At 38.4% G+C, this 24,986-nt stretch overlaps 1 protein-coding gene across 2 annotated transcripts in view; it reads right to left on the reverse strand.

The window, feature by feature from the left end:
- Window positions 1-18: 18 nt before the first annotated feature.
- Window positions 19-24,986, reverse strand: part of LOC110985304 (DNA polymerase alpha catalytic subunit-like) — a 39,441-nt gene continuing 14,473 nt past the window's right edge. The window contains exons 13-35 of one of the 2 annotated variants that reach the window (XM_087145769.1): window positions 24,141-24,215; window positions 23,623-23,761; window positions 21,821-21,975; window positions 20,305-20,389; window positions 18,353-18,414; window positions 18,148-18,237; window positions 17,735-17,851; window positions 16,187-16,377; window positions 14,097-14,226; window positions 13,327-13,449; window positions 12,864-12,969; window positions 12,612-12,727; window positions 10,669-10,815; window positions 10,079-10,201; window positions 8,688-8,720; window positions 8,390-8,482; window positions 6,688-6,776; window positions 5,845-5,961; window positions 5,307-5,439; window positions 4,546-4,677; window positions 3,792-3,966; window positions 1,839-2,023; window positions 19-692 (exon numbers count right to left, since the gene is read on the reverse strand). In XM_087145769.1, coding sequence (XP_087001895.1) covers window positions 537-692; window positions 1,839-2,023; window positions 3,792-3,966; window positions 4,546-4,677; window positions 5,307-5,439; window positions 5,845-5,961; window positions 6,688-6,776; window positions 8,390-8,482; window positions 8,688-8,720; window positions 10,079-10,201; window positions 10,669-10,815; window positions 12,612-12,727; window positions 12,864-12,969; window positions 13,327-13,449; window positions 14,097-14,226; window positions 16,187-16,377; window positions 17,735-17,851; window positions 18,148-18,237; window positions 18,353-18,414; window positions 20,305-20,389; window positions 21,821-21,975; window positions 23,623-23,761; window positions 24,141-24,215 — 2,772 coding nt within the window. In that variant the 3' untranslated portion in view covers window positions 19-536. The remainder of the gene's footprint in view (window positions 693-1,838; window positions 2,024-3,791; window positions 3,967-4,545; window positions 4,678-5,306; window positions 5,440-5,844; window positions 5,962-6,687; window positions 6,777-8,389; window positions 8,483-8,687; window positions 8,721-10,078; window positions 10,202-10,668; window positions 10,816-12,611; window positions 12,728-12,863; window positions 12,970-13,326; window positions 13,450-14,096; window positions 14,227-16,186; window positions 16,378-17,734; window positions 17,852-18,147; window positions 18,238-18,352; window positions 18,415-20,304; window positions 20,390-21,820; window positions 21,976-23,622; window positions 23,762-24,140; window positions 24,216-24,986) is intronic. The other variant, XM_087145770.1, reaches the window with a different exon arrangement.

Genomic DNA, 24,986 nt, shown 5'->3' on the forward strand with positions numbered 1-24,986 from the left:
TATGTGTGGCAGATTTTACATGAATAGTCACCTGCCTTTCTCTTTCTCAGTGCTTGTAAGTGTGATACACAATTCACATTAATTCACATTGAGGTCTGTATACGAGGAATGTGTGCACGCGAATGTGCAGTGTATGTTGTGATTGTCGTAAGTTTTTCATAAATGAATTAACTTGCACTAGTGGCTGCAAGAAAGGACAACTGGAGAAAAACGCTGCACAAAGAGTGATTAAAGCAGTTGACTTGGAAATGGAAATTTGATTTCTTTTGTGAGTTTTTGATGGAGGACTGTTAGGACTAATATTGGCATAAAGCCTCCATGCCCGTTACAGATTTTATCTGGCCTTGATGTCCTTCCAGTTGGCCTTGATGCCCTCTATAATCTTGCTTACTTCAAGGCCAAAGTGGCCTTACCCTAAAAACAAAATTCAAAGCCTATTACAGAGCCTTGAGAAATTAGACTGAAACCAAAAACAACAGTTATTGGCAATAAACAATTAAGATTCACATACTATGAAAAGATACTGCATCATTCCATTAATTTATTGCTGCCCAACTTACAGCATAGTACTTCTGTATATATCCCCTAATGAGCTGGTTGAGACGATTACACATAAGAGACCAGTGATTGGACAGGACCGTCTTGCATTCAGGGTTGGTGCACTGAGCTAGGCTGCAAGATATCAACTTGTCCTGTGGCAAATCACAAAAACACAACAAACAGTCAGCAAAACTCAGTTAACATGTCTTTGCACCGACGATGGCAGAGATCAGCTGGGAGAGATATTCCATCTTGAATTTTATGGTGAGGCCATAAAATGTGCGTGGTACAAACACCTTGTACTAGACCCACTCAAGCCATTAACACTGTGAACAACTCTCAACACTGACAGTTTTAAATCATTAAATATGAATAAAACTGTTTACATGACCCAGGGGTGGTGATCAGATTTCATTAATTAACCCTAACAGTCCCAAATCCTCCAATTACAATACAATTTTATATACATCCTTGGGAGTTAGGGATAAATAAAGGAAAATACAGATGTCTGTACTAAACAAACCTGTTTTAAATAAATACAGGTAATAACTCAGAAACCTTCAACTTTTCAATGGATGTAAATACAATGAAAGACTGTACATTCTGGATGTAATGTATTAAGTCTTCATCCCAAAATTACAATCATTATGAGTTTAAACACGGCAATCCCAGTAGCTTAGCTCTACAAAGAACGTTTTCCATTACAGCATTATAATGCTGTAAAATGCCTTAATGACAAGAATTGGTTTCTTTGTGAAGATCAGCCCCTGAATGAGGCTATATCACACACTGCTATCATTTATGAGTTAGTTCTGATAGAACAGCAAGGGGTGGCTATGCATCCATTTTTGCTCATTTTGGGGTGATTTTTGTTCATTTCTTGACTCACTACATGTTTCAACTTTTTGTGCACTGTGAACAGTATACCTCATTTGCCAATGCCCACATTAGAAGACAGGAGCTTCACAGTGAAACACACTTTCCAAGCAGAGTTTTTATTGCTGTCAGCAGCACTGTCGCGTACTTCACAAATACTTGCAACTGCTTCACAAAAGCTTAGTCTCAGAACATGCACATCACACAAACAGTCTAAAAAGCCACAAGATATTCATCAGCCTTTCGTTGCTTATTTTCAACCCCATTCAGATGTATTTGTGACAAATGAACAAAGTAAAAAAAAAAACCTTTGAAATATTTCTGGTTTACTAAACTATAACAATGTCATGACAATGATGGTTAGGAGCCCTCAACCGAAGGGTGTTCAGTCTACTATTGACAGAGTTCTCATCCATACTTACACTACCAGTAAAGACACTGTCAATGATATTCTCTCGACCACATTTTGTATTGGGGCAGACAAACTTGAAGCGGTCTGCATTCTTGTATTTCTCCTCGTCTGCCATGGCTGCTTCCCCACCCAACATGGCATCGGTTTCATCATCATGTTGACGTACAGCATGACGGTAACCTGCCGGGTCCAACCCTATTAAGCAAACATATGCCAAATTTGGTAAAGATATTAATCATCAAATACTAATTTCAGGTATGTAGTGTGTACTTTCTTTGATAGGAACAAGGTAATTATTAGTTTTACATATATTAAAGATCAGGGGATTCTCTTCATTGCTAATGTAAAAATCGACTTTACTCTCAAGAAGTGCTTGACAGTCTTGCATAGTTTGAGGACATTACAAACAAGAAGTTGGCCAAAAACCATGTCTTGAATAAGCTGAACTTCCATGTGGGAATAGGAACATCTTTGCCAAACCTACTGCCAAAAAATCCACACAATCATCTCATTTGATTCTTACTGCCCTCACTGCATTTCTGATGATGTCTCTGACGTCTAAACAGCAGTGACAATTCCCTCACAAAGGTCATCAGTATTTTGAGATAGACAGCTGTAAACCTCGTTTAAAAAAAAAAAAATCACCAGGAGTGAGACCCAGGAACCTGATTTGGCCACTCAGTGTAGTGGTTCAATGCAGGAGCCAAAAAGAAGAGTTCCTTAATTTTGTTTCTCAGGATCACCCAGGAATGAGGTGCCGCACCTTAGGCCAACCACATTCTTTGTGAACTGTTTGAAATGACAATGGGCAGAACTGCTTTAATGGACATGCTTGAAATTAGGCCATAAGGTGCTTTTTCTGAAGAAAGCTTATTATAGCATCCCCGATTAGTCCCTGAGCAATCACGTGTGACCAGAGCATCATCTTGTTGGTAGGGGAGTCAGGTTGGTCTAGTGTTTCTTTCCTTGCCTTCCACCTTTGGGGGCCAGGGTTCGAATCCGGCTCGGTCTACATGTGGATTAGGTTTTGAGTCCACGGGTCCGTGAGTCCTACCTGAGTCTGTGGGTTTCCCCAAAAAATTTATCTAGGGTTTTCCTCCCTAAAAACTGCGAATTTCTTCATTGTCTTCTTCACTCACTATCACCCTGTAATTGGCGCTAAATGCGCTGTTGGATGATCAGATATAGATAAAAGTAGATAAGTATCAAATAAGATGACAAAATGAACTTTAACATAATTCATAATTAATTTTTCTATAAATAGTGAGTGAAGAGTCCAAAGGGGGCTATCTTTGCTAGTGTGGTTATCTCCAGCACAACGACAACTGGCCAAGGAAGATGCTCGATAACCAGATCACTAGCACCCTCCCATGTAGCCGTCCAAAGAAAACACAGACTGACAATATCAATGACTTTACAACACAAATAGAGAGATATCACTGAACATGACCAGCACAGAGTCCAACCCTTGGTAGCAGAGAAAGAAACACCTCATATATATTCATTTGCAGTAGGGTTGACATTTAATGAGGTTTCAAAGTAAATGTTGTCTGGCAGTTTATTTTTGTCTCTCATTTCTTTAACATGTGGTAACAAGTGCACTCTTTTAAAAATCCCCCAAACAAGTATTATTTTCTGACACAATGCTTGAAATTCATACAAAAAATCTGTAACGATCACCTAGGAGATTGAGATGAGATAAAGTGCACCATTTTGGCGAATCTTCAACCAAAATTAGTGCCATATTCCTTGGCATCACTAATGTGAGCTAAATCTTTCAGCACTACTTTCAGAAAGTTGGGCAAAACTGAAAAAGTGTCACACTAGGGACTCCACATTTATGTTGTCTAAATAACCTAAATAAACGCACAATATGTTGTTCTTTGAACAAAGTCGAACTAAACACATGAGCTTCATATCTCAACAGATCTGAAACATGAAATTTGTAATATCTTGTATTTACCGAGACATTCAGCAATGCGGGCAGCATCGGTGCCCTCAATAGGATCACACAGTCTGGAGACAACAGGATGAACCTGCTGTGCTAGGTAGTACTTGGTGTCTACCTTCAAATGGTCTTGTTTCTGGACTTCCTCTGGGTGGTATGCACGCTGACTGGCAGGCAGGACTGAACCATCCTGTGACAGAAGTGAAACATAATGGTGGGTGCTATTTAGTAGGCATCTTAGAATTCCTGTTTATCATGATGACTTCCAATATTTTAGACGCAAAATGTACGGCTGAAAATTCTGAGATCATCCTTGCTTTGAAAGAGAAATGTATTCTCGATATCGATAAGAGGGATTATGAAGTTATATTTGAACCAATGTCAGTTGCAAAATCTGGTTTAGATTCCATCACAAGCTGAGACATTTCAACAAGTACTTTTTTAAGCCTGTTCCATATCCGTGAAAATGAGAATTATGGAAAAGCACCTTGAGATGACTGAGTAACCTTGAATCTCAAAATTGTTTATTGATATGCTTGAAATCTCTGCATACTGTTCAAATTGTGATACTGACACAGTTCATGACATTCAGAAGTCTGTACGGAACTAGGCAACAGCAGAGAAGTGACTTGTCAAAAGAATGCAAGCACCATTGTCTTCATGGATTCGACCCCCCCCACCATCACACGTGAGTCAAACATCAGAACCTAGTGTATCATCCATTGAAATACTAATTCTGACAGTGTTGATCCTAGGACAAGCCACTTACCTCACAGACTACATAGGAGACAGTATCCCCTGCCCCAACCTTCTTGCCTCCCTGGCTGTTCAGCCAGAGAGCCACGTGGACATGGGGTAAGCTCTTCTTGTCTGGGTAATCTTGTGGTGCCTTTGTCAGGCTCTGTGGATGGACGAGGAACATGTAATGAGAAACGCGAGCTACAAAAAAATTTGTCCATATCAAGATTTACAGCACCAAATTTAAATCAACCAGAAAAGAGACATTGTAAGAAATGTGACAAACCATACCAACCTAAATCATCAGTGAAGCCAGACTGACTCAACCAAACCTGACCCAGCTCAACCACAATGTCAAACCATTCCAACCCAATCCAACTCAACCTAACCCAAACTTTAACTCAACCCAACCTGTACCAATCTGAACCAACCTCACCAAACCTGACCTAGCTCAACCACAATGTCAATCCAATCCAGCCCAAAGCAACTCAACCTAGTCCAAACTTACTCAACCCAACCTGTGCCAATATCAACCAAACTCAACCTCAATACTCAACCTAACCCACGCAATCTCAACCCAACCAACACAGCCCACAACTTATGCCTAACCCTAAATCTTCCCACATAAGTTAGCCCTGAAGTTCCTGCAGTTTAACAACCCCCCCAAAACCCAATCTGTTTCGTTCCATTTCAATTAACTCCTGCTCTGCCAACCCCTCTCACTAGCCATCAACCTAGGCCGGGATAAGTCTACATAACTCAGTGATATTCAGCTCCTACGAGGTACCTCACCTTACTAATTTCATACATCTTGAGAGGGAGCTCATTCTTGGCAACCTTCTCCCCAACTTCAATCAATTTGGAATGGATGTTTTCGACGATGGTCTCTCTAAGTTCAGCTGACAGGATCTGACCAATCACATAGCTGTAAAACAAAAATGGGACAATTCTACCATCTACAGAATTGCAAATGTAGATTTCATCTCTGGGGGAGTGTGTTTATTTCAATAAAACCAAAACATTTAAACTTGGACATCTGTATAATTTTTTGGTTTCTAGACTTATGTTGACTGTTGTTCCAAGAAAAGTAAAATGTGTTTTTAAGAGGTCTCTATGGGCCTGAAGTGGATCAGCCATCAAATCAGTGTTGATCAAAGTTTCTACACCGGCTTAATCCAGAGGTCAGAAACTAGTCTTTCCTGAGAATAATCTTTGCATATGCACTAATCATGGACACACTGTTCAACCATTGCAAGGACTGAAAAACTGCACCATGACAAGAACTGATGGCAACATGCAACACAAACTTAATAATAACCAACTCTCTTACTTTCCTGCCTCCTTGGCCAGATCACACCAGTCCCTACGTACAATATCGAGACCCTTCAGTTCCTGACTGGTAGTTATTGTTCCGTCCGAGTGCCGTTCCACAGCAAGTGCTGCATACCTGATCAAGGAGCAATTGGAAATATGTCCTAAAAAGTTAGCCCCATTTTGATGCTTAAAACTGATTGTACTGCCACACTACTCAGACTGATTTTCTTCTCATTGCAGGAACAAAAGATGGTGTCATTTTACTTAGAAGTGAAGTCCCTTCGCTGGGAAGATACTATGTGCGCACGCATTCATGCGTGTCTGTTATGGGTCTCCAATGAGCCCCTTACAACCAACTGAAACTGTCCCCTTCAGCCTGTCTCTTCTCTGCCAGTGAAGGAGGATCTTCTAATCAGAGGGGAGTAGTCAGGAGAGGGGCCAGAATGCTAGTGATTCCGGTCATGTAAGAAATTGTTTGCCACATTAAATTTTCATGAAGAGCGTTGCATAGCTGTTCTATTTATTGATGCTAAAAAGATTGAGTTCCATTTTATGTCGATTTAAATCAAACCAACCATAAATAAGATTTGAATAAGTTTTTGGTTTTCTGCTTATTTTTGTTGAACAGAACTGTAGCTAGAGACCGATGTTGCCGATGACATTGCAGGTTTTATAAGAAAACTTTACCTAGGTTTGCACTGTTTTCTTTGATAATTCAGCCCCCTCAGAAAGAATCCAAGCAATGAGTACACGCCTACAAATTGCAATATTCTGGTTTGTCAACTTATTTTGACACCCTTTTTTATTTACCAATTTGATTCAATTTAATGGTGATTTTGAAATGGAGAATCCAACTCACTTTTTCTTCTTGAGAAGCAACATCGACTGGAAGACACCATCAATGTCAATCTCCACCAGGCGATATAACTTATTCACTTCGGTTTTAACCTTCAGAGAGTGAGACAATCAAACCCAACATTAAACCAGGGTTCAATACATCCTTGTGAAAAAAATATTCCAGTACTTTTCAGTGATTTTCCAGGTCAACAGCTTGATTTTTCCAGGACTTAATCCAGGTTGGACACGCAATATAATAAATCAATACAATACAATAGAAGATTGTGAAGTTATCACAATGTATAGAAATCAAGCAGCGCAGCGACAAAGACGTGACATATTTTCTGACAGTGACAACCAGACCACAAGGTAGGCCTACACACAGCTGGCAATCATAAAAAAATAAACTTCCCCTCGTGAAGTTACAACATAATGTATAGACATCAAGCAGCGCAGTGACAAAGACGTGACAAGTTTTCTGACAGTGACAATCGGACGAGGTACACACAGCTGGCGATCATAAAAAAATAAACTTCCCCTAGTCCATTCAACGTCAAGGAAAAAGGTTCAACACAGTTTTACTTTTACATTGAGCTTTATTGGCTTATAATGATTGGAAATATTCAAATATGTATTAAATAAAGTGCATATATTTAATAGAGAATGATTTCATAATTATAGCCACAACAGACAGTTCACCATGGAGCTACAAAATGAAGGTAAAATTTGACTACAAGAAAGTTTAGTAATGATATCCTTTGTGCCCCGAGCATGTGAAATAGAAAGCATCACATTGTGGGCACCATCCAAAATTGATTTCACTCATAACACTGCATGCAGCGCAGGTGTGTCGTGTAGACAATGCATGGTGAATAATATACAACTGTATTGCACCGTGAAATAGCAACAATGTACGTGGGGACGGTTCGACTGTGGTAAATTTTCTGACACAGTTCATTACATCATTTTTGTCTTATTTTAAAAGAAATACTGATTTTACTGGAATTTCCAGGACCTTTTTTAAAAATTAAGCATTTTCCAGGACTTTCAAGGATGGGCATAAAATTCCGCGATTTTCAAAGTTTTCCAGGAGGCATGCTGTTCAACAGAAACAGATATGGGTGAGACATAGGACTGTTTATGAAGGATAGCACTACTGTCAAATAACACTTGTGAATACAGACATGACAATTTATGTGCCAGAACGATTCAAAGTAAAACAGCAGAAAAAACTGTGCATGTCTCTTAAAACCTTGTGAAGAAAGAAACTTGGATTTATGCTATGCCATGTCAGTGATCATGACTTTTGACCCTAAAAATACATTATAGTACAACTAATAATTGAATTAGGGACAAACAGGAATAAACCTTATGAATATTATGTATAATAAAAGAAACTGTCTCAAACAAATGCACTGCTGAGAAAGAGACACAAGTCCAATCACAAGTTTGATATAACTCTTTTGGGCCACATTATGAGGTCAGTGCTTTCTGAAGGTTAGTAACATAAAAATTCACAAACAAAGGTACTTCGGTGGGACTTATGCCCTGCTTCCTCGTAGCAACCAAGAAATTAAGACACTGGTACTTGAGTGCAGGTGGTCCTGGGTTTGAGTCCAACCCCAGTATTAAAGCTTCTTTTCTCATTTTAGCACTTGCCAAGGTTCATTGGTAAAGCCATTCAAATGTTGCAAAGTTTTCTCTAATCAAGTGAAATAATTTACCTTGTTACCAACTTTCATGACTTGATCTAAGTCATTGGTGTTGGTGTGTATCATGATGGAATCTGTATCTCCGTATATCACATCCAAATTCATCTGAAAAAGAAGAGTTCAATCAGGAAATTTCCTTGCAGAAAGATCGTTACCAGCTACATCAAAGTGAGGTAAAATTTATGTCTAGTATCATAATGAAATAACCTGAAAGTGGATTTGTGGAAAATATGTCAGTGAAAATTCCATCACAAAGCTTCAACACCTCATTTTTCTTGCCAAATTATATTATTTGAGAAGAGTATCCAACCTTTTGAACAAGCTCCTTAGTGTTCATGAGAATCTGCAAAGAAAAAAGGACTTTCATGATTTTTATAATTTGATTTGAAATAACATCCTACTTTTTTGTGGGGAAGGCATAAAAAGCAATCAACTGATAATACTTTTCTGTCAAAAATATTTCAACAAATGGGGGAGCAGAGCAAGAGATACATCATGGCACACTGTCATTGGTTAAGGGGTCTAATACCCCTTAATTGGTTGATGGGGTCAAGAACTGTCATTGGTTAAGGGGTCTAATCCCTCAATTGGTTGATGGGGTCAAGAACTGTCATTGGTTAAGGGGTCTAATCCCTCAATTGGTTGATGGGGTCAAGAACTGTCATTGGTTAAGGGGTCTAATCCCTCAATTGGTTGCTGGGGTCAATAACTGTCATTGGTTAAGGGGTCTAATCCCTCAATTGGTTGATGGGGTCAAGAACTGTCATTGGTTAAGGGGTCTAATCCCTCAATTGGTTGATGGGGTCAAGAACTGTCATTGGTTAAGGGGTCCAATCCCTCAATTGGTTGCTGGGGTCAATAACTGTCATTGGTTAAGGGGTCTAATCCCTCAATTAGTTGATGGGGTCAAGAACTGTCATTGGTTAAGGGGTCTAATCCCTCAATTTGTTGATGGGGTCAAGAACTGTCATTGGTTTAAGGGGTCTAATCCCTCAATTGGTTGATGAGGTCAAGAACTGTCATTGGTTAAGGGGTCTAATCCCTCAATTTGTTGATGGGGTCAAGAACTGCCATTGGTTAAGGGGTCTAATCCCTCAATTGGTTGATGGGGTCTAATGATAATCTATCAGTACCTTTGAATGCCAGACACTGTTTTATAAATGCCTTCATATTATTATTATTAATCCCTGTTCGTGTTGTTGAGGCTTTAATAGCATATAGCAATTAGGCAGCCAGGTTGGTGGTTTCTTCATCTTGCATTCCTAACAGTCTTGGTTCGAATCCCACATGGGTCTAGGTCCACTTTATACACATGGGCACATTCTGAGAGCAGACGTAAGCCTTAAGCTGTATCTGAATTATATGACTGTGGCTTGACATGATACACATGTATGGTGTTAGTGTGTAACTTGAAGCCGCAGCCATGCAATTCAGACAAAGCCATGTTACTGGAAGCCCATTTGAGACATGGCCAGATTATTTCCCACTGAGAAATTGCCAGTTTTTACAATCAATCTATACCCTGACAAAGCAAGAAAAATTTGACTTATTTGTATCAAGGTTTTTTGAAATCTTTAACAGTTGAATACTTGGGAGATGTATTACGGTTCCTGTCAGACAATCCTGAGAAAAGTTACCGGGTTCTCTAGAATTTCTTTAATCATCAAAGTTAGAGTTGAGAGAGGTGTTTATTAATCTTACCTCTCGACCTTTGCCTGTGACTAGCGCTGCAAGTGGCTTAGCGTAGAACCTAGAATGAGAGAACCCCAGACACCCATACATACTGTTGGCTGTGAGCTTCAAGGCCTTCTGACGAATGTCATACTACAGAAGAGACAAACAAAGATAAGTTTATCCCCTTTAAAAGTTTAGAGAGCTAACATGGCCAAATTTACTGTACATGAATTCTCGCATACAAGGTATCCAAACTTTACAAAATGCAACATTCAAAACAGTTTATCATTTGTTGAAAATGTTTTAATGGTCTAAACGTTGTCATGTGCAAAGTACGCAAAAGTGTCTGTAGCCAAACCATTTCAGCAAGAGACAGGCTTGTGTGTTTACCTAGGATGCAAGGATTTTTCGTTCCTAGTCTTATATGGTAATGTGCAACACTTTTATTCAAACTCTGCGGTCCATCTGCAGTTTTCGGACAATGATCAAAGTCTTTCTGACCAAATTAACTTTTCCATGACTATCTATGACTACAATCTAATACATAATCACTGATCAAGGCACTGCAGAAAAAATGTATTTCTGTACAGCACGGGGGGATGTTGTATGTTTCTTACCTGGAGTTTAAGATCAGCATTGAGGTCCGGTTGTTTCATGAGCTGTTTGACTTGCTTACGCCTCTCCACCAGCTTGCGTATCTCAGTTGGCAGGATTCCTAAGTCCAAGGAACGATCTGGCACCTCAGGCAACCAATCATTGTCAGCCTAGAATACAAACATAGTCGTTGAATTTTAAGGATAGAAATTACTGAATTTTCCTTTAAATGACAATCCCCCCTAATAGATTAACCTCATGCATGTAACTTTGAGGATCATTTATCAACATAAGATCTCCCTCCAGATATAGGATAACATGAAGTTGTTATCTTTTCTTATTCCTCTCCTTGGTCTGAATACAGCACAAACTCACAGGCACACAATGAAAGAAAATGTTGCAGTAAAATTAAAGATGTTCCCCTATTCTGCTCTAATCAGGCAACACAATCGCACCATAAATCAAAATAAACTGGGCTCGAAAAAATAAGTGATATTTAAAGAAAGTTTTTATTCAACCCTAAGAGGCCTCAGGTTAGGATCATTAGATGACAAAATGGGCTAACTTAAATCTGTGCATAGCGTAAGGTATTCCAAAAGGTATTCAAGATTATTTGATCTTTTATGAAACTGGCACACAGCAAACCTAAGAAGTCTGTTTGGAAGTGGATGACAAAAAGGCTACTACTTGCCAAACTATTCTTTGATGGCCAATGCTTTATCAAAGTAAACCATAATAGTTGCAAGATATTTGCAGAATATTGCAGCCATTATGATAAAGCTAATAAAATGAAAACGCATCTTTATTAAGCACGTACAGAGAAAATGAACACGTTGCTTTAATCATGGCAGGGACTCAAACTGACAACAAAAAAATGAACACGCTGCTTTCATCATGACTGGACTCAAACTGACAATAGAGATAATGAACACACTGCTTTCATCATGGCTGGACTCAAACTGACAATAGAGATAATGAACTCGCTGCTTTCATCATGGCTGGACTCAAACAGACAATAGATATAATGAACTCGCTGCTTTCATCATGGCTGGACTCAAACTGACAATAGAGAAAATGAACACGCTGCTTTCATCATGGCTGGACTCAAACTGACAATAGAGATAATGAACATGCGGCTTTCACCATGGCTGGACTCAAACTGACAATAGAGATAATGAACACACTGCTTTCATCATGGCTGGACTCAAACTGACAATAGAGATAATGAACTCGCTGCTTTCATCATGGCTGGACTCAAACAGACAATAGATATAATGAACTCGCTGCTTTCATCATGGCTGGACTCAAACTGACAATAGAGATAATGAACATGCGGCTTTCACCATGGCTGGACTCAAACAGACAATAGATATAATGAACTCGCTGCTTTCATCATGGCTGGACTCAAACTGACAATAGAGAAAATGAACACGCTGCTTTCATCATGGCTGGACTCAAACTGACAATAGAGATAATGAACATGCGGCTTTCACCATGGCTGGACTCAAACTGACAATAGAGATAATGAACACGCTGCTTTCATCATGGCTGGACTCAAACTGACAATAGAGATAATGAACACGCTGCTTTCATCATGGCGAGGACTCAAACTGACAATAGAGATAATGAACTCGCTGCTTTCATCATGGCTGGACTCAAACTGACAATAGAGATAATGAACACGCTGCTTTCATCATGGCTGGACTCAAACTGACAATAGAGATAATGAACACGCTGCTTTCATCATGGCGAGGACTCAAACTGACAATAGAGATAATGAACACACCGTTCTCATAATGGCTGGAATGACAATAGAGATACTCATAGCACTAGTCAGTTTATGAACCATTCAACAATGTTCCTCTCTGGGATTATTTTCCTGCTATGGCTACCTTTATCTTTTTCAACCCTACACAATATCCTTCTACATTTCTTCTAACTTTTCAGCCAAGACGTAGATATCTACCGTTTCATCTGGCCTTGGTGTGCGGTTGATTGTAGTGAAGCAGATGTTGTACTCCTGTATGATGGATGGGTACAAGCTGTTGAAGTCAAGAAGTAGAATGTACTTGTCGTAGAATCCTGGTGGGGACAGAACAGAAATGAACAAGTTGATTGACCAACCTTAACAGGCTTTTTAATTTGATCAATGGAGGAAACCATTGGATATGCAACTCTGTCAAAATGTAATTTCTGTGCATTGATTTCAACGGCAAACCTCGTTTTGGTTCCAACACCAAGCCTCCTGTGTAGGCTGGTTTGCGACGTGCCTTTGATGAGCCTGCTGGCTTGTCTCCTTGATCTTCGTTGGCTTCCTCATCATTCTGTATAAGAAAACAAACAAAGAGCCAGTAAAAGTCAGTGCAACAAACCGAAAGCTGTCGACAAATTTCAGTTTCCTCAGAATTATCAAGGAGCCTTCCTGAAGCCTCACATATCAACCACTGTGCAAAAATAGGCATATATTCTTTGCACTTCAACTTTTACAATCATAAAATTTTGTGGTGTTCACAAAATAGAATTGTGAATAATCAAAGTAATACAAAAAACGTTAAATTTGCCGAAGTATTTGTTACGTCTGCAATAACGTTGGGCCATCTGCGGTAGATATAGTACATGTACATCTCTACACATGCCGCAGTTTCTCGGAATTATGGTTTTCTGCTGTTTTAATAACTCACAATATTCACAGGTGCAGCTTTCTTTTTATATTCCTTGTCTGGGCAGATGAAGTTCTTCTCGTAGAAAGCATGGAGTAGGAGAAACTCATTCCTCTCCGACCGACCTCCCATCAGAGTACGAGACTTGACAAGAGAAGGAATTACCAAGATTTTATAGCATTCAATTGAAAGCTTCACCTTTCAAATCTTGTTCCAGGTTTTGTAACAGATAGGTGCCAACCAAAGTTTAATCAAAACTACCCCAAACGGGAGCAACTCTTTTCTTTTCCTTTTAATAGGAGAGAGTCAAAAGGTAAAACCTTCCAAGTTTTGAGACAAGTTTAATTGCAATTCACACAAACCAATATGTTGGTGTTGCTTAGTCCCTTTACAAAATGAATAACCTGCTATTTTCTCAATCGTCGGGAATTGGCATAAGTGAAGGGAGTGTGTGGCTTTGTGGTGACAGTTTGTAACTCTTGATCATTGAGGTCAGCAGTCAGAATCCCACAGCTGGTTTCATGTTGTGACCTTGCGCTAGTCATTTTACCACTGCTGGCCACTCTCCATCCAGGAGTATAAGTGAATACCTGTGCGTATGTGATTTGAAAGTTGCTTGTACCTGAAAGAGCAGCATTAGTCTGTATACTCCCCTGGGAATGGATTATTTATTGTTTTTTGGATCAGAGTTAATGTTATTTTTGCACCTTGATCATTTTTTTTCCAGATAAAGTGCCCCATATAATTATTGTTACTGTATAAGAATGATCACTCTTCTCATGCTGACTTACCATCACATTACCACAAATGTTGGTAATCTGCAGTGCTAGGGGTATAACGTTCAGTTCACACATGATGTCAACAATATGTGAGGAATCCATCCAGATGTTCTCAATGAAATACATCAAGTGCCGCGATGTGCTACGAAGAAGTCAAAAGAACCCCAGTAGTAAAATATTTTCATTTGTGAAACCTCAAGACATTTCAGCTATTATTTCCAGATAAGGTCAACCATATACAGTCGACTCTCATTAATATGAGGGCCTTGGAACTTAGCTTGTATTATTTGTACCTTGTCTTATGCGAAAGCTGCCGTCCTGCTCGACGTACCATATGTGTCACCAATTGACAGTAGGTAAAGTGTACATGTGTATAAGTATGCATATCAAACAAAAGAATTCTTTTGTTCACCACTGTCCTAAATACTTTTGGCGGCACTTGCTTGTGTTCAGGCGGTTTGAAAGTTGCCTCAAAGAATTTCTATGTTGGGCACGGGAACTGCAAACGCCCATTGTTCATCTCTCTTGCAGCACCAGACACAAACGGATTGATTCGTTTAGGGAAAACTGCAGCACTGTTCTACTGTATACGCACAAATTAAGGAAGCACCATTCAAAATTGAATAGACCGGCTAATTGATAAGTTGCCTTCAAAGAAGCTTGTGCTAAATAGACAGATAACAATAGATTTGCACTCAGCCGGTGCACAAAACAATGCTTGTCTTATCCGAAATCTCGTGACATGTAAGCTCGTATTACACATTTTTTTCCTCATAGGACTGTGCACAATTCAGTCAGGACTGGCAAATATGCTTGTCTAAACCAAAGTATCCTCTTACCCAAGCTTGCATTACTGAGAGTCGACAGTAGTGCAGTACATCTACTGTCGACAATAAGTGGTTAACTGTCTGGATGTAAGAGCATGTTAATACATAACATGACCTACAGGCATGTTAACCACTTGTTGCTGGTGGAATTTGAAGTTGCACGACGTAAAACCAGAAGATTTTCAAGATTTTCCGTTTTCAAAATTCTTAAACAAATCATAGCTTCACTTACTGGACGTTTACACCCACACAAATAACTGTGTGGTGACTATTTCAGCCAGGCCTGCCGCTTTTTCTTTTGTTCCCGAAACTGGCAACATGCGTTACTCGCATCTTTTCAATAGAGGCCAGATTAGCATGCAGCAGTGCTATAATCTCTCTCAAAAAAGAATAGATTTCCTCAGCTATTGACAACTGAACAAATGTTAGCAATTCCCACCAGCTCGGTCTTTTGTTCCGATTACAGTCTTTTGTTACAAGGCCCAGCTCTTTTGTCCAGTGCTCCCAGTTTCATGTATAAAGCCTATGTGCCCAAAACCGGGCTCCATGGCAGCATATGGTTAATACATAATATGAACAAGGTCATAAACTAGCTTCTTTGCACAACTTACCGTTAAGTGAAAAGATTTTGTAATAACCAGAAAAGAAAATTCTTCGATAACATATTTACTATTATAAAAAATTCTCTCGAAGGTGTTTGTCAAGGTCCTCACGGTGACATCATTCTGATTATTACCGGTGTGGTGAAGAGCTACTGTTCGCAGAATGAAGGGATACGTGGCTGATCTAGTGCTGTGGGTTTGTATCTCTTGATAACAATACCAGGGGTTTGAATCCAGCATGTTGTGTTCCTAAGCAAGTTTTTGTACTGGGTTTTAGTTAATTGCTTCTGAAATGGCAGCTTGAAGCTGTGTACTCCCCAGAAAGCTGAGATCATGGTTTTAGAATTCTCAGATGTTGAGTCCAATAAGCTAGGATAATGGTAATAAATAAGGGCCTTTATTAAATGACAAATACTGTCCGACATCATGTGCCTTACTCCATAAACGCTTAATGTAAGTTCACTATAAGAGCAAGAGATTCCGCCAGCTGCATTAACCTTAACAGTCCCTAATCCTCCAATTTCAATACGATTTTACATACACCCTTGGGGGTTAGGGTTAAGCAAGGATTATGCAGCTAGGAAGAAGAGAGAACAACATTGCGGCTTTATTACTGTACACTTGTTCTTTGTAACAAAGCCTGATTTTTACACTTAGCCAAATCAAACCATACCTGTACATGTTCCTGAATTCTTCGTATGGTATCTCTTGTCTCTCTTTCTTCAGAACCTGCTTGGTCAGCTCAGAGAGATCGTAGCTTTTGCATCGGATCAACTCCCTAGCAGAGATCTTGATGTCACTGATGAAACGACCACAGGTGGCATTCTTTTCTGAGAAGGTGCCAGCCTTTCCACCATAACCACTCTAGAAGAAATTACGAAATGTATCATCACAATTGCAATAGATAATTCAAGTCCTTTGTGACTGTGGTTTAGAATAAGGCTGGATCAATTCAAATAATTGCATATTCCAATATTTGACCTTCCATTTAATCACATATTTGAATATTCAGCACAGCCCTATTTTGGCATCCAACCCAGTTCCACAGAGCCGCCAATGAAAGGTTTACACCATTTACAAATTGTATCGCTTCTGGTAATCCACCATTTATCTCCTTTCATTATTCCGTATTAGTGTACTACCCAGTCAGATATACAACCACGGCTGTTCACGATCTACTGAGGACGTGCCACACCATAACTGCGTCGGCACCACACTCATGAGTGTACACTTTAACTTTGAGCTTGCATGCATTTTAGCAAGTCACAAAACTCTACAGGTCAAAGAGGCATTAAACCAGCCGATACTACCACTAAATGAGTATGGTGCCACTGCAGTATAAATGCTTTCTGATTCTGGTTTACCAAATTAGTTTATTAACAATCAGAACATTGATTAAAATTAGTTACAATCAATGCTGTATTAAAGATTCTTTTGTAAATGTGCCATTCAAGATGCAGGCAAAGCTACAATCATCAAACAGCATTTTAATTTCAAATGTCTGACGCTCCTCCACACAATTTTGTCTTCCAAATAGACACTACCATTTTGTAAATCAGACTGTACACCTCAAGCTATACAGAGGCACAAATCGTAATGTAAGGGAAGAGTATCAACGTTAGCTTTTTAATGTTATCTTACATCCTCAAACTGCAGTTTCTTTGTGTATTGATAAAAATGCTACCTTGTTAGGGTACTCCCATGTGCTAACTTTAAAAATTTCATTCCTAGAAGGAAATACAAGTCATATTTAGGGCTGAGTCATATTCGAACAATTCACTATTCGAATATTCGAACTTCAATTCAATCGAATATCCAAATATTCGGTCTTACCAACTGGCAGATTGTTGATGATTAAACCATTATACAAAATCAGTTGCAATAACACACATAATTGTACATTACAATACTTGTTGCCCTAATGAAAATTTCTTTTTCTTTTAACATTTTTTAATGGACAATTTACTTTTTGAATCTTGTAAGATTTCTGTCACTTCATTTGAATCTGCTTGAAACAAGCCCCCATAGTGCAATTTTTCTTATTTAAAACAAACGAAAATTCTCTGTTCCTTCTCATGAATTTTGCATTCGAATATTAAAATTTGGAAAATACTATCGATAATCGATCAAATATTTGGATATTCAGCACAGTCGTAGTCATCTTGTCTCAAGCATGGACACGCATCTAAAATATCAACAGGGAATAGAAAAGCAATCTCACTGTCAATTTGGGCATATTTGCCCTCTTGAGTCGTCCAATGCGAGACCAATGAGGAACCTTGTTGGCAGTGATTCTGTGCAGTAGCACATCCAGGTCAAACCCAAAGATATCATGTCCCTGAAATCAAATAAAAACTCGCATATTACGGACTGGATGGTTGTCATTGTTCTACAGTGAAACATTAAGATCAAGCTTAATGATATTCAGGATGCAAATGTGGCACGGAAGCAAAAAAAAAGACAATTCATGCCAAATTATAGATGAAGCACTCAGTTAAGTAGAACAGCGAGGCCAATTCTGCAGACTGATCACAGAATCAGAATTACAAGAGGGACTGAAGTAAATTAAATCAGTGCAAGTAATAAAGTGATCAATCCTTGAAAAAAGCACAGGTGGAGAATAATTTTACTCACCACAATGACATCGGGGTCAATTTTGTGTATCTTGGCGAGAAAGTAGCCCAAAAGAGCACGCTCAGTGGGCATGATTTCCACCTTGGATTTCTGGAGATCATAAATGAAACATCAAGTTAAAAACCTCAGCACTTTTCCTGCTCAGTTAAACACTAATTAGATAAAATAAACAGGGGGTAAATATGAAAGGAAATTCAGTAATTACCTGCTTCTTAATGGTATCTTTCAGGTCATATGGAAATATGCAATCGCTTGGCTTTGAAATAGCTGAAAGAAAGACAAATGAAAAAACAAGGAAAATAAGATTGTAACTTTTCGTGGTTTGTGTTGGTGTATTCCATTCATCCTTCCAGTTCCAAATAGTGTACTTCACCAACAGACTTGAGCTTGTATCTCAGCAAAGCATGCACAGCATACACTAAAATTTCATGCAGAGCAAATTTTGGTATTTGTGAGTTAAACAAAGATGTTATGTGGAGAACAAGCTCACTAAGGTTGATTTTTTTTAACTGAGGTTGTACTTTTCAATGTGAAATATATCAGCTTACGCATTCAAGGAACTAAAACATTTAAATCTTGAAAGTTAGACAAAAGAAACAATAACAATCTTTTTTTTTCTAATAAATAGAAAAAGATTCTCCTAGGATTGCCATACCAGGCCACTCTAACCAACCTCTTTAAATCCTTTCATATGGTTAATTATCTACATTACTTGATTCCTTAACTTTTTGAAATTACGTTTACAAGGGTTTTCAAGGCTCAAGGAACAGACACTGAAGAAGACTTGTACATTTGACTCTCGATATTTTGAAATCTGCGGGACCTAGTAAAAACATTGGTTGTATCTGAAATTGACTGTATGCAGAGCGCAGTGCATTGGCTGCTGGTCTCTGGTGGGTTCATAACGTGTAAATCCTTACTGGGTATGTAATGCTACACACACAGAACATGTTCATGTATATGTGGACGTACGTGATGCTCAAAAACTCAGAAATTTAACGAATGCTTTCTAGGGCCTGATCAATCGAATATAATGTGAATTTTTAATAATAAACCTTAATATTATTTTATAAAAATTGAATTATATATAAGACAAATGGAATAAAAAACCAAGACCAGTCTACCATAATTTATGGATGAGGACGAAGTTGACGTAACAACCACAAGAATGCCAAGACTCATGATCAACTGGTGAGTAATCTTTCCATCACAAATTGTGTCACGGAAAGGCTTTTTATTGTCCTTTCGTATTGTAATGGTCAACGTGTGATCCCTGTTTTCCTTGGGCATATGGCATTGTTGGAAATTTCAAAGTATGAACAACCATAACTTGAGTGGCACTATTGTCAACGCATCCAAACTTATATAGAAGCCTACCATGAGAATTTGGTTTGCGTGTAATGCACTCCACTTATCTCACATGCTGTATCGGTACTGTTCGTGATTGGACAGTCACGTCTATCAAAGCATGTGTCATGCAAGTGCATAAGCTAATTGGCAGGCGTGCCAGTCTCTTACTCAAACTCCTTTATGAAATGAATAATTTAGTGTTTGGGCAATCTTTTCATCGCAGGTTCCTAAATTAGGGATTAATTTATGTTTTGACTGTTTTGAGCTCAGGGCCAAGATGAATTATCTTTTTCTGAGACTTTCAAAGAGATGCTTAATTTAAAAATACCTTTTTCATTTCATCATCCTTTTTATTTTTTAAATTTTATTTAGTGTTTTTTTTACAGATGCCGTAGTTGGTTACCACAGCGGATGATTAACGATCATGCACACCTACACAGTCCAACAATGTAATATGCACCTTCATGTCACAGAAACGTTTCTACATGTACATCGGACCAAGATTAAACAATGTAATACTCCATTCCTCCATGTACTAATTCCATTAGCAAATGTAATCCAGGATTTAAAAACACTTGTTATAAGTGGGGAGCCAATAATGTTTTTTACGCAACAAAGTCACGAAACCTTTCATTGTAAAAGGAATTTCGTACTGTACGATTTCACTAGAACGGATTTTCTCTTTATGGGAATGTGCATAATATGGCTGGGACTGACGATGTGCATAGGTTATAACTGGAATTTTGTCAAAAGCCGATTTTGTAACGAGTCAACTGTATTCAGTGAGAAAGACACAAAGACACTCACCACACAGATGCTGTTGAAATGGAGGCTTTGGTGGGGCTTTGTCCATCGGGAACTTGTGATGTACCAAGGCTGCAACTGCTATGACCTGTAAAGAATCAGTTAGCATGCAAATCACTCAACCCTTCCCAGACCAAAATTATCCAACCCATTATCAAAGCACTGTGTAGTCTGAACAACACATTATAAACAAATGTTTCAGTTATCTGCATGTCCACCTCCTAGTGAGTGCCTGTCATCTTTGCATGCGACCACTCTGTCTAAATCATTTAGTCTTGGAAAGTATATATTTCAACTACAATATACCAATTGCACCCACTAAGTCACATGACCTACAGTGGATATCAAACATCAACAAACTTGGCGCTATTCCATAGCAAAGGGTGTCATAAGTGTTGTTTAGTGCTCAGCACATCAGTAGTCTGAGTACTTTACTGACCATCGGCTTCACTTTTACTAAATAACACTTATGACACACTCTGCTATGGAAGGATGCCATGTTTGTTGATGTTTGATATCCACTGTGGTCTAACAAACTTATCTGCCACAAGTATCGACAATTTGTCTGGTGCCCGGAAGGCCATACAGATTAAAAATGAGTCAAAAGATCAAATTAAGTGTTTTGGGAGAAATTGATTGAGCAATGAAATATCTTTCATTTAGTATACATGTTGATTCAAGGGCAATGTCATTCTGGAAAAGAATGAAAAGGGGTGGTAAGTGGTTTTTCATTACTTTTGCCCGGAATAAGGACGTTACCACGTAATAATGTAACAAAACATGCGCTAGCATTCCAATAAAGTGTAGATGCAAAGTCTACTCCCAGCAAAAGGTCATTACGATTGTTACATCCTGCTTAAGTACACATTTTAGGCATGAGGAGTTCCAACCAAAAGTTGTTAGCATAAAACGTAAATTACTGTTAAAAATCAAGGTTTTTTACCCATAACAACCCACAATATTATCATAATCAACAAAACTTCGTCAATATAAGATTCAGATATGTGTGATTTTTTATTAACAATAAAATTATCCAATAAAGTAACATTTTCGTGCCTGGGCTGCTTATATCCATTTCCTTGGTAGACCATGAATCAGACATAAAAATAAAAGATATTCATAAATACCTTAGATGGTTTTTCTACTCCTATTGGTCAAAACACCTCATGTGACCCTGTATTAACATTTGATAATGCACAAAAACTGCACAGGGCACCTGGATACGAGACAGTTTAATCCATTCCCATTGGTTGAGAGTCTGTGTGCATCGTGGCATGCACAACTCGCCACACGCACACAAAGTCCATATAAGGAGATTCTTCTGGACTACTTGCAAAAGGAATATACCATAAAATGGACAAAAAATGGATGTAAATTTTTGAACGAAATCCTTGGAAATTTATTGTACATACGTCCATTCTCCTGAGCCAGTCTTAAATCCACATTTAAGACCCGCCAAGCACATACATGTATTTATTCCTGTAATAATAAACCAGGAAAACAGCTTTTACGTTCTTACCTCATTCTGATGTGTGGCCTGATTAAGCAAGGTCCGCAGGCTGATCGTCATGACGACCAGTGGGGGTGGAGACACGTCCTTGACAACAGTGATGTTATCTTGCTTATTGATGAAAACTTCAATCTTACACCAACTGACTTGCTGGGGTGGAACCTCTGTTGAGGAGCAATATATACCTTGTTTATATCTAGTCACAATTCCCAAGTTTAACCTTTGCTCTGGTCAGCACTCGAAAGTGCTTCAACGTATGTATTTAGTTCATAGACTCTCAGAGAACAAAGGTGAACAGGATTTTCAGTTGGTCAAAATGGAGGATTATATTTGAAAACATAACGGCTAGAAACAAGTGATCCTACTTGTGTTATAAAGAAGTAATTGAAGAAGATTGTGATATTACGACTTGGTATCAGACATTTCTGACCACTTCTAGTATTTGTGTATGACCACAGGTTAATGTAGATGTGATCTGGCAAATGTCCGAAGGAAATGTCAAAAATGTACAAAAGAAAAGTCCAAAGGCAAAAACTCAATAGTTATACTTGGCTTTTTGTGTTTACGACAATGTGACTTTAACATATACATGTTAATGGTTTATTATGGTGAAAAAAAAATTGATCATTTTAGTACCATTTACCGGGCATAAATTCATGCGCCTGCTATATTTGCATATGACAAATTTTTGAATTCTCGTTGTTTGACTGGCATTTTTCTTTGGTATTCTGAGCACAAGTGGAAGTTTTGATGAATTTGGTGGTTGAGAAAATCAGGGAAAGATATGAAATCACAATACCATGAAAATACATATTGGTGATCGAGTGTTGCATTAGTCCCAATGCCAAAACAAGACCCATGACTGGGTTAAAGGCGCATATCATGCACAGTGGACTGCTGCACAGTTTTCAGGGTAATAGTTGCTACGAACATACTTAAAGATCAATCATGTTGCCTTGACATAACATGATTATCAGGAAATTGGTCACTTTTACCCATATCATGACTAACGTGGCAGCTTCTCTCCACATTTATGAAAAAACTCGTCATTTTTGGAGTTTAATTCACCGCTAGAATGCTCAGAGTAAGAAAAATGTGTCAACGAGGGCAGCAAACAAATCTAGCGATTTGATGTCACAATACAGCTCTTGTTCCCCTAGAGTTTCTTGACCTTGCGGTGTAATAGGGGTTTTATAGCACAAGCACAAAGAAAAACAGGTAAAGTAAGTTAGATGTCATTCTCAACAAAGGACTACAGCTATCTGCCTGAAATTCATCACCTTACTCTGGTTCAAATTGGGATGGTTCAACTTTATCATACGATCCAGTGACAATCAACATTGTCGATGGAAAGGCAATTCCAAGTTGCTCTCATTACCCAACCTCTTTTAATTCACAGGTAAGTGCGAGCAAGCAGGAGGACTTCATCTCGTGCTTTTGATGTCAATAGCAATCGTTATTTAGTGTTTACCTACTAGATTGTTTTAAAGATAACTACATTTCATAAAAATTGAAACTGTGAATTACAACTGTGATTGATCTTTAATGAAGTGATCTTTAACCCTAACCCCCTAGGGTGTATGTAAAATCGTATCAAAATTGGAAGATTTGGGAGTGTTAGGGTTAATGAAGTGAAGATATACTGATGATGAAGTGCAAACATCGCCACAGCTTTTTACACATGCAAAGATGCCATATGTACAAGGTATGCATGTAGTAAAGGAAGTATATGCAATCACATTAGATTTGTGAGAACAACAATATCATTCAGAGTTTCACAAATACATTAAATAGTGATAAGATTAGTTTACGGGGCATCTTGATGTCCAGCCAACATGGACCCCTCATCTTCCTCTCCAAAAGTAAATGTTCCAAGCTTGATGTGTTTGTGCCAAATGCACAGCTGAAGGTTTCTCCTTCCAAATCACTAGGAAGCTGTGGGTACTCGGCCTATAGAACAGATAAAAGGGTCACTGTATAAACACCAACAAATGCACAAACAATTTTTTAAAAGTCCTCAAACAATGAAATGATGACATTCCTGTGAGGAGCACAAAATATAGCCCAGTGGGCACAGGATTTTTTTCAGTGTTGGTTGCATGCTGGAATGATGTCACAGTGTCATTATTTTCAGCATTCAAACAATGTAATGTGCCCAGTGGAAGGGCTTCATAAGAATAAAGTGTAATTTTATTATTAAATTCTACTGTCTTAGTCTAAGATTCTCCATCTCATGCTAACTCAAGTTATCATCTTATGAAAGGTGTAAAAAGATGACATTTTGAAATTACATGGTTGGGTGGAGTGCACTACATGTACATGTACATACCCCATACCGGACTTCTTGATATTCTGATTCTGAGGGGATATTCTCCTTCTCAAAACAGTATTGTTTGGTGACTTTCTAGAATGAAAAAAAATTACAAATAATAGTGGATAACAAGACATTATTTAATTGGGAATGTAAAACTATAATTTCCCATCCTGCTGATATTTTTTGTGTTTTGATTTTTTCTTGAGTCAGGACTTCTCATAACATTAACTGCCAAAGAAAGACAAATTTGTGTTCATCAACACTAATCATTGGAAAGTATTATATACAAGCACAGGGTTCATACTCCCTTGTGAAAAAAAATCCCACCACTTTTCAGTGATTTTCCAGGTCAAAAGTTTGATTTTTCCAGGACTTAATTCAGGTTAGACACACAATACAATATCAATACAATACAATTGTAGATTGTGAAGTTATAACATAACAATGTGTAGAAATCGAGCAGCGGAGCGACAAAGACGTGACAAGTTTTCTGACAGTGACAACCGGACCACGAGGTAGGCCTACACACAGCTGGCGATAATAGAAAAATAAACTTCCCCTAGTCCATTCAACGTTAAGGAAAAAGGTTCAACACAGTCACAGTTTTACTTTTACACTGAGCTTTATTAGTTTATTAATGATTGGAAATATTTAATTATGTATTAAATTAAGTGCATATATTTAATAGAGAATGATTTCCTAATAATATCTACAACGGACAGTTTACCATGGAGCTACAAAAATGAAGGTAAAATTTGACTACAAAAAAGTTTAGTAATAATATCGTTTGTGCCTCACGCATGCGAAATAGAGAGAATCACATTGTGGGCACCATCCAAAATTGATTTCGCTCATAACGCT

Source organism: Acanthaster planci, linkage group LG14 (genome assembly GCF_054643075.1).
Source record: "Acanthaster planci isolate LZ-2023a linkage group LG14, COTS_SCS, whole genome shotgun sequence".
NCBI lineage: Eukaryota > Metazoa > Echinodermata > Asteroidea > Valvatida > Acanthasteridae > Acanthaster > Acanthaster planci.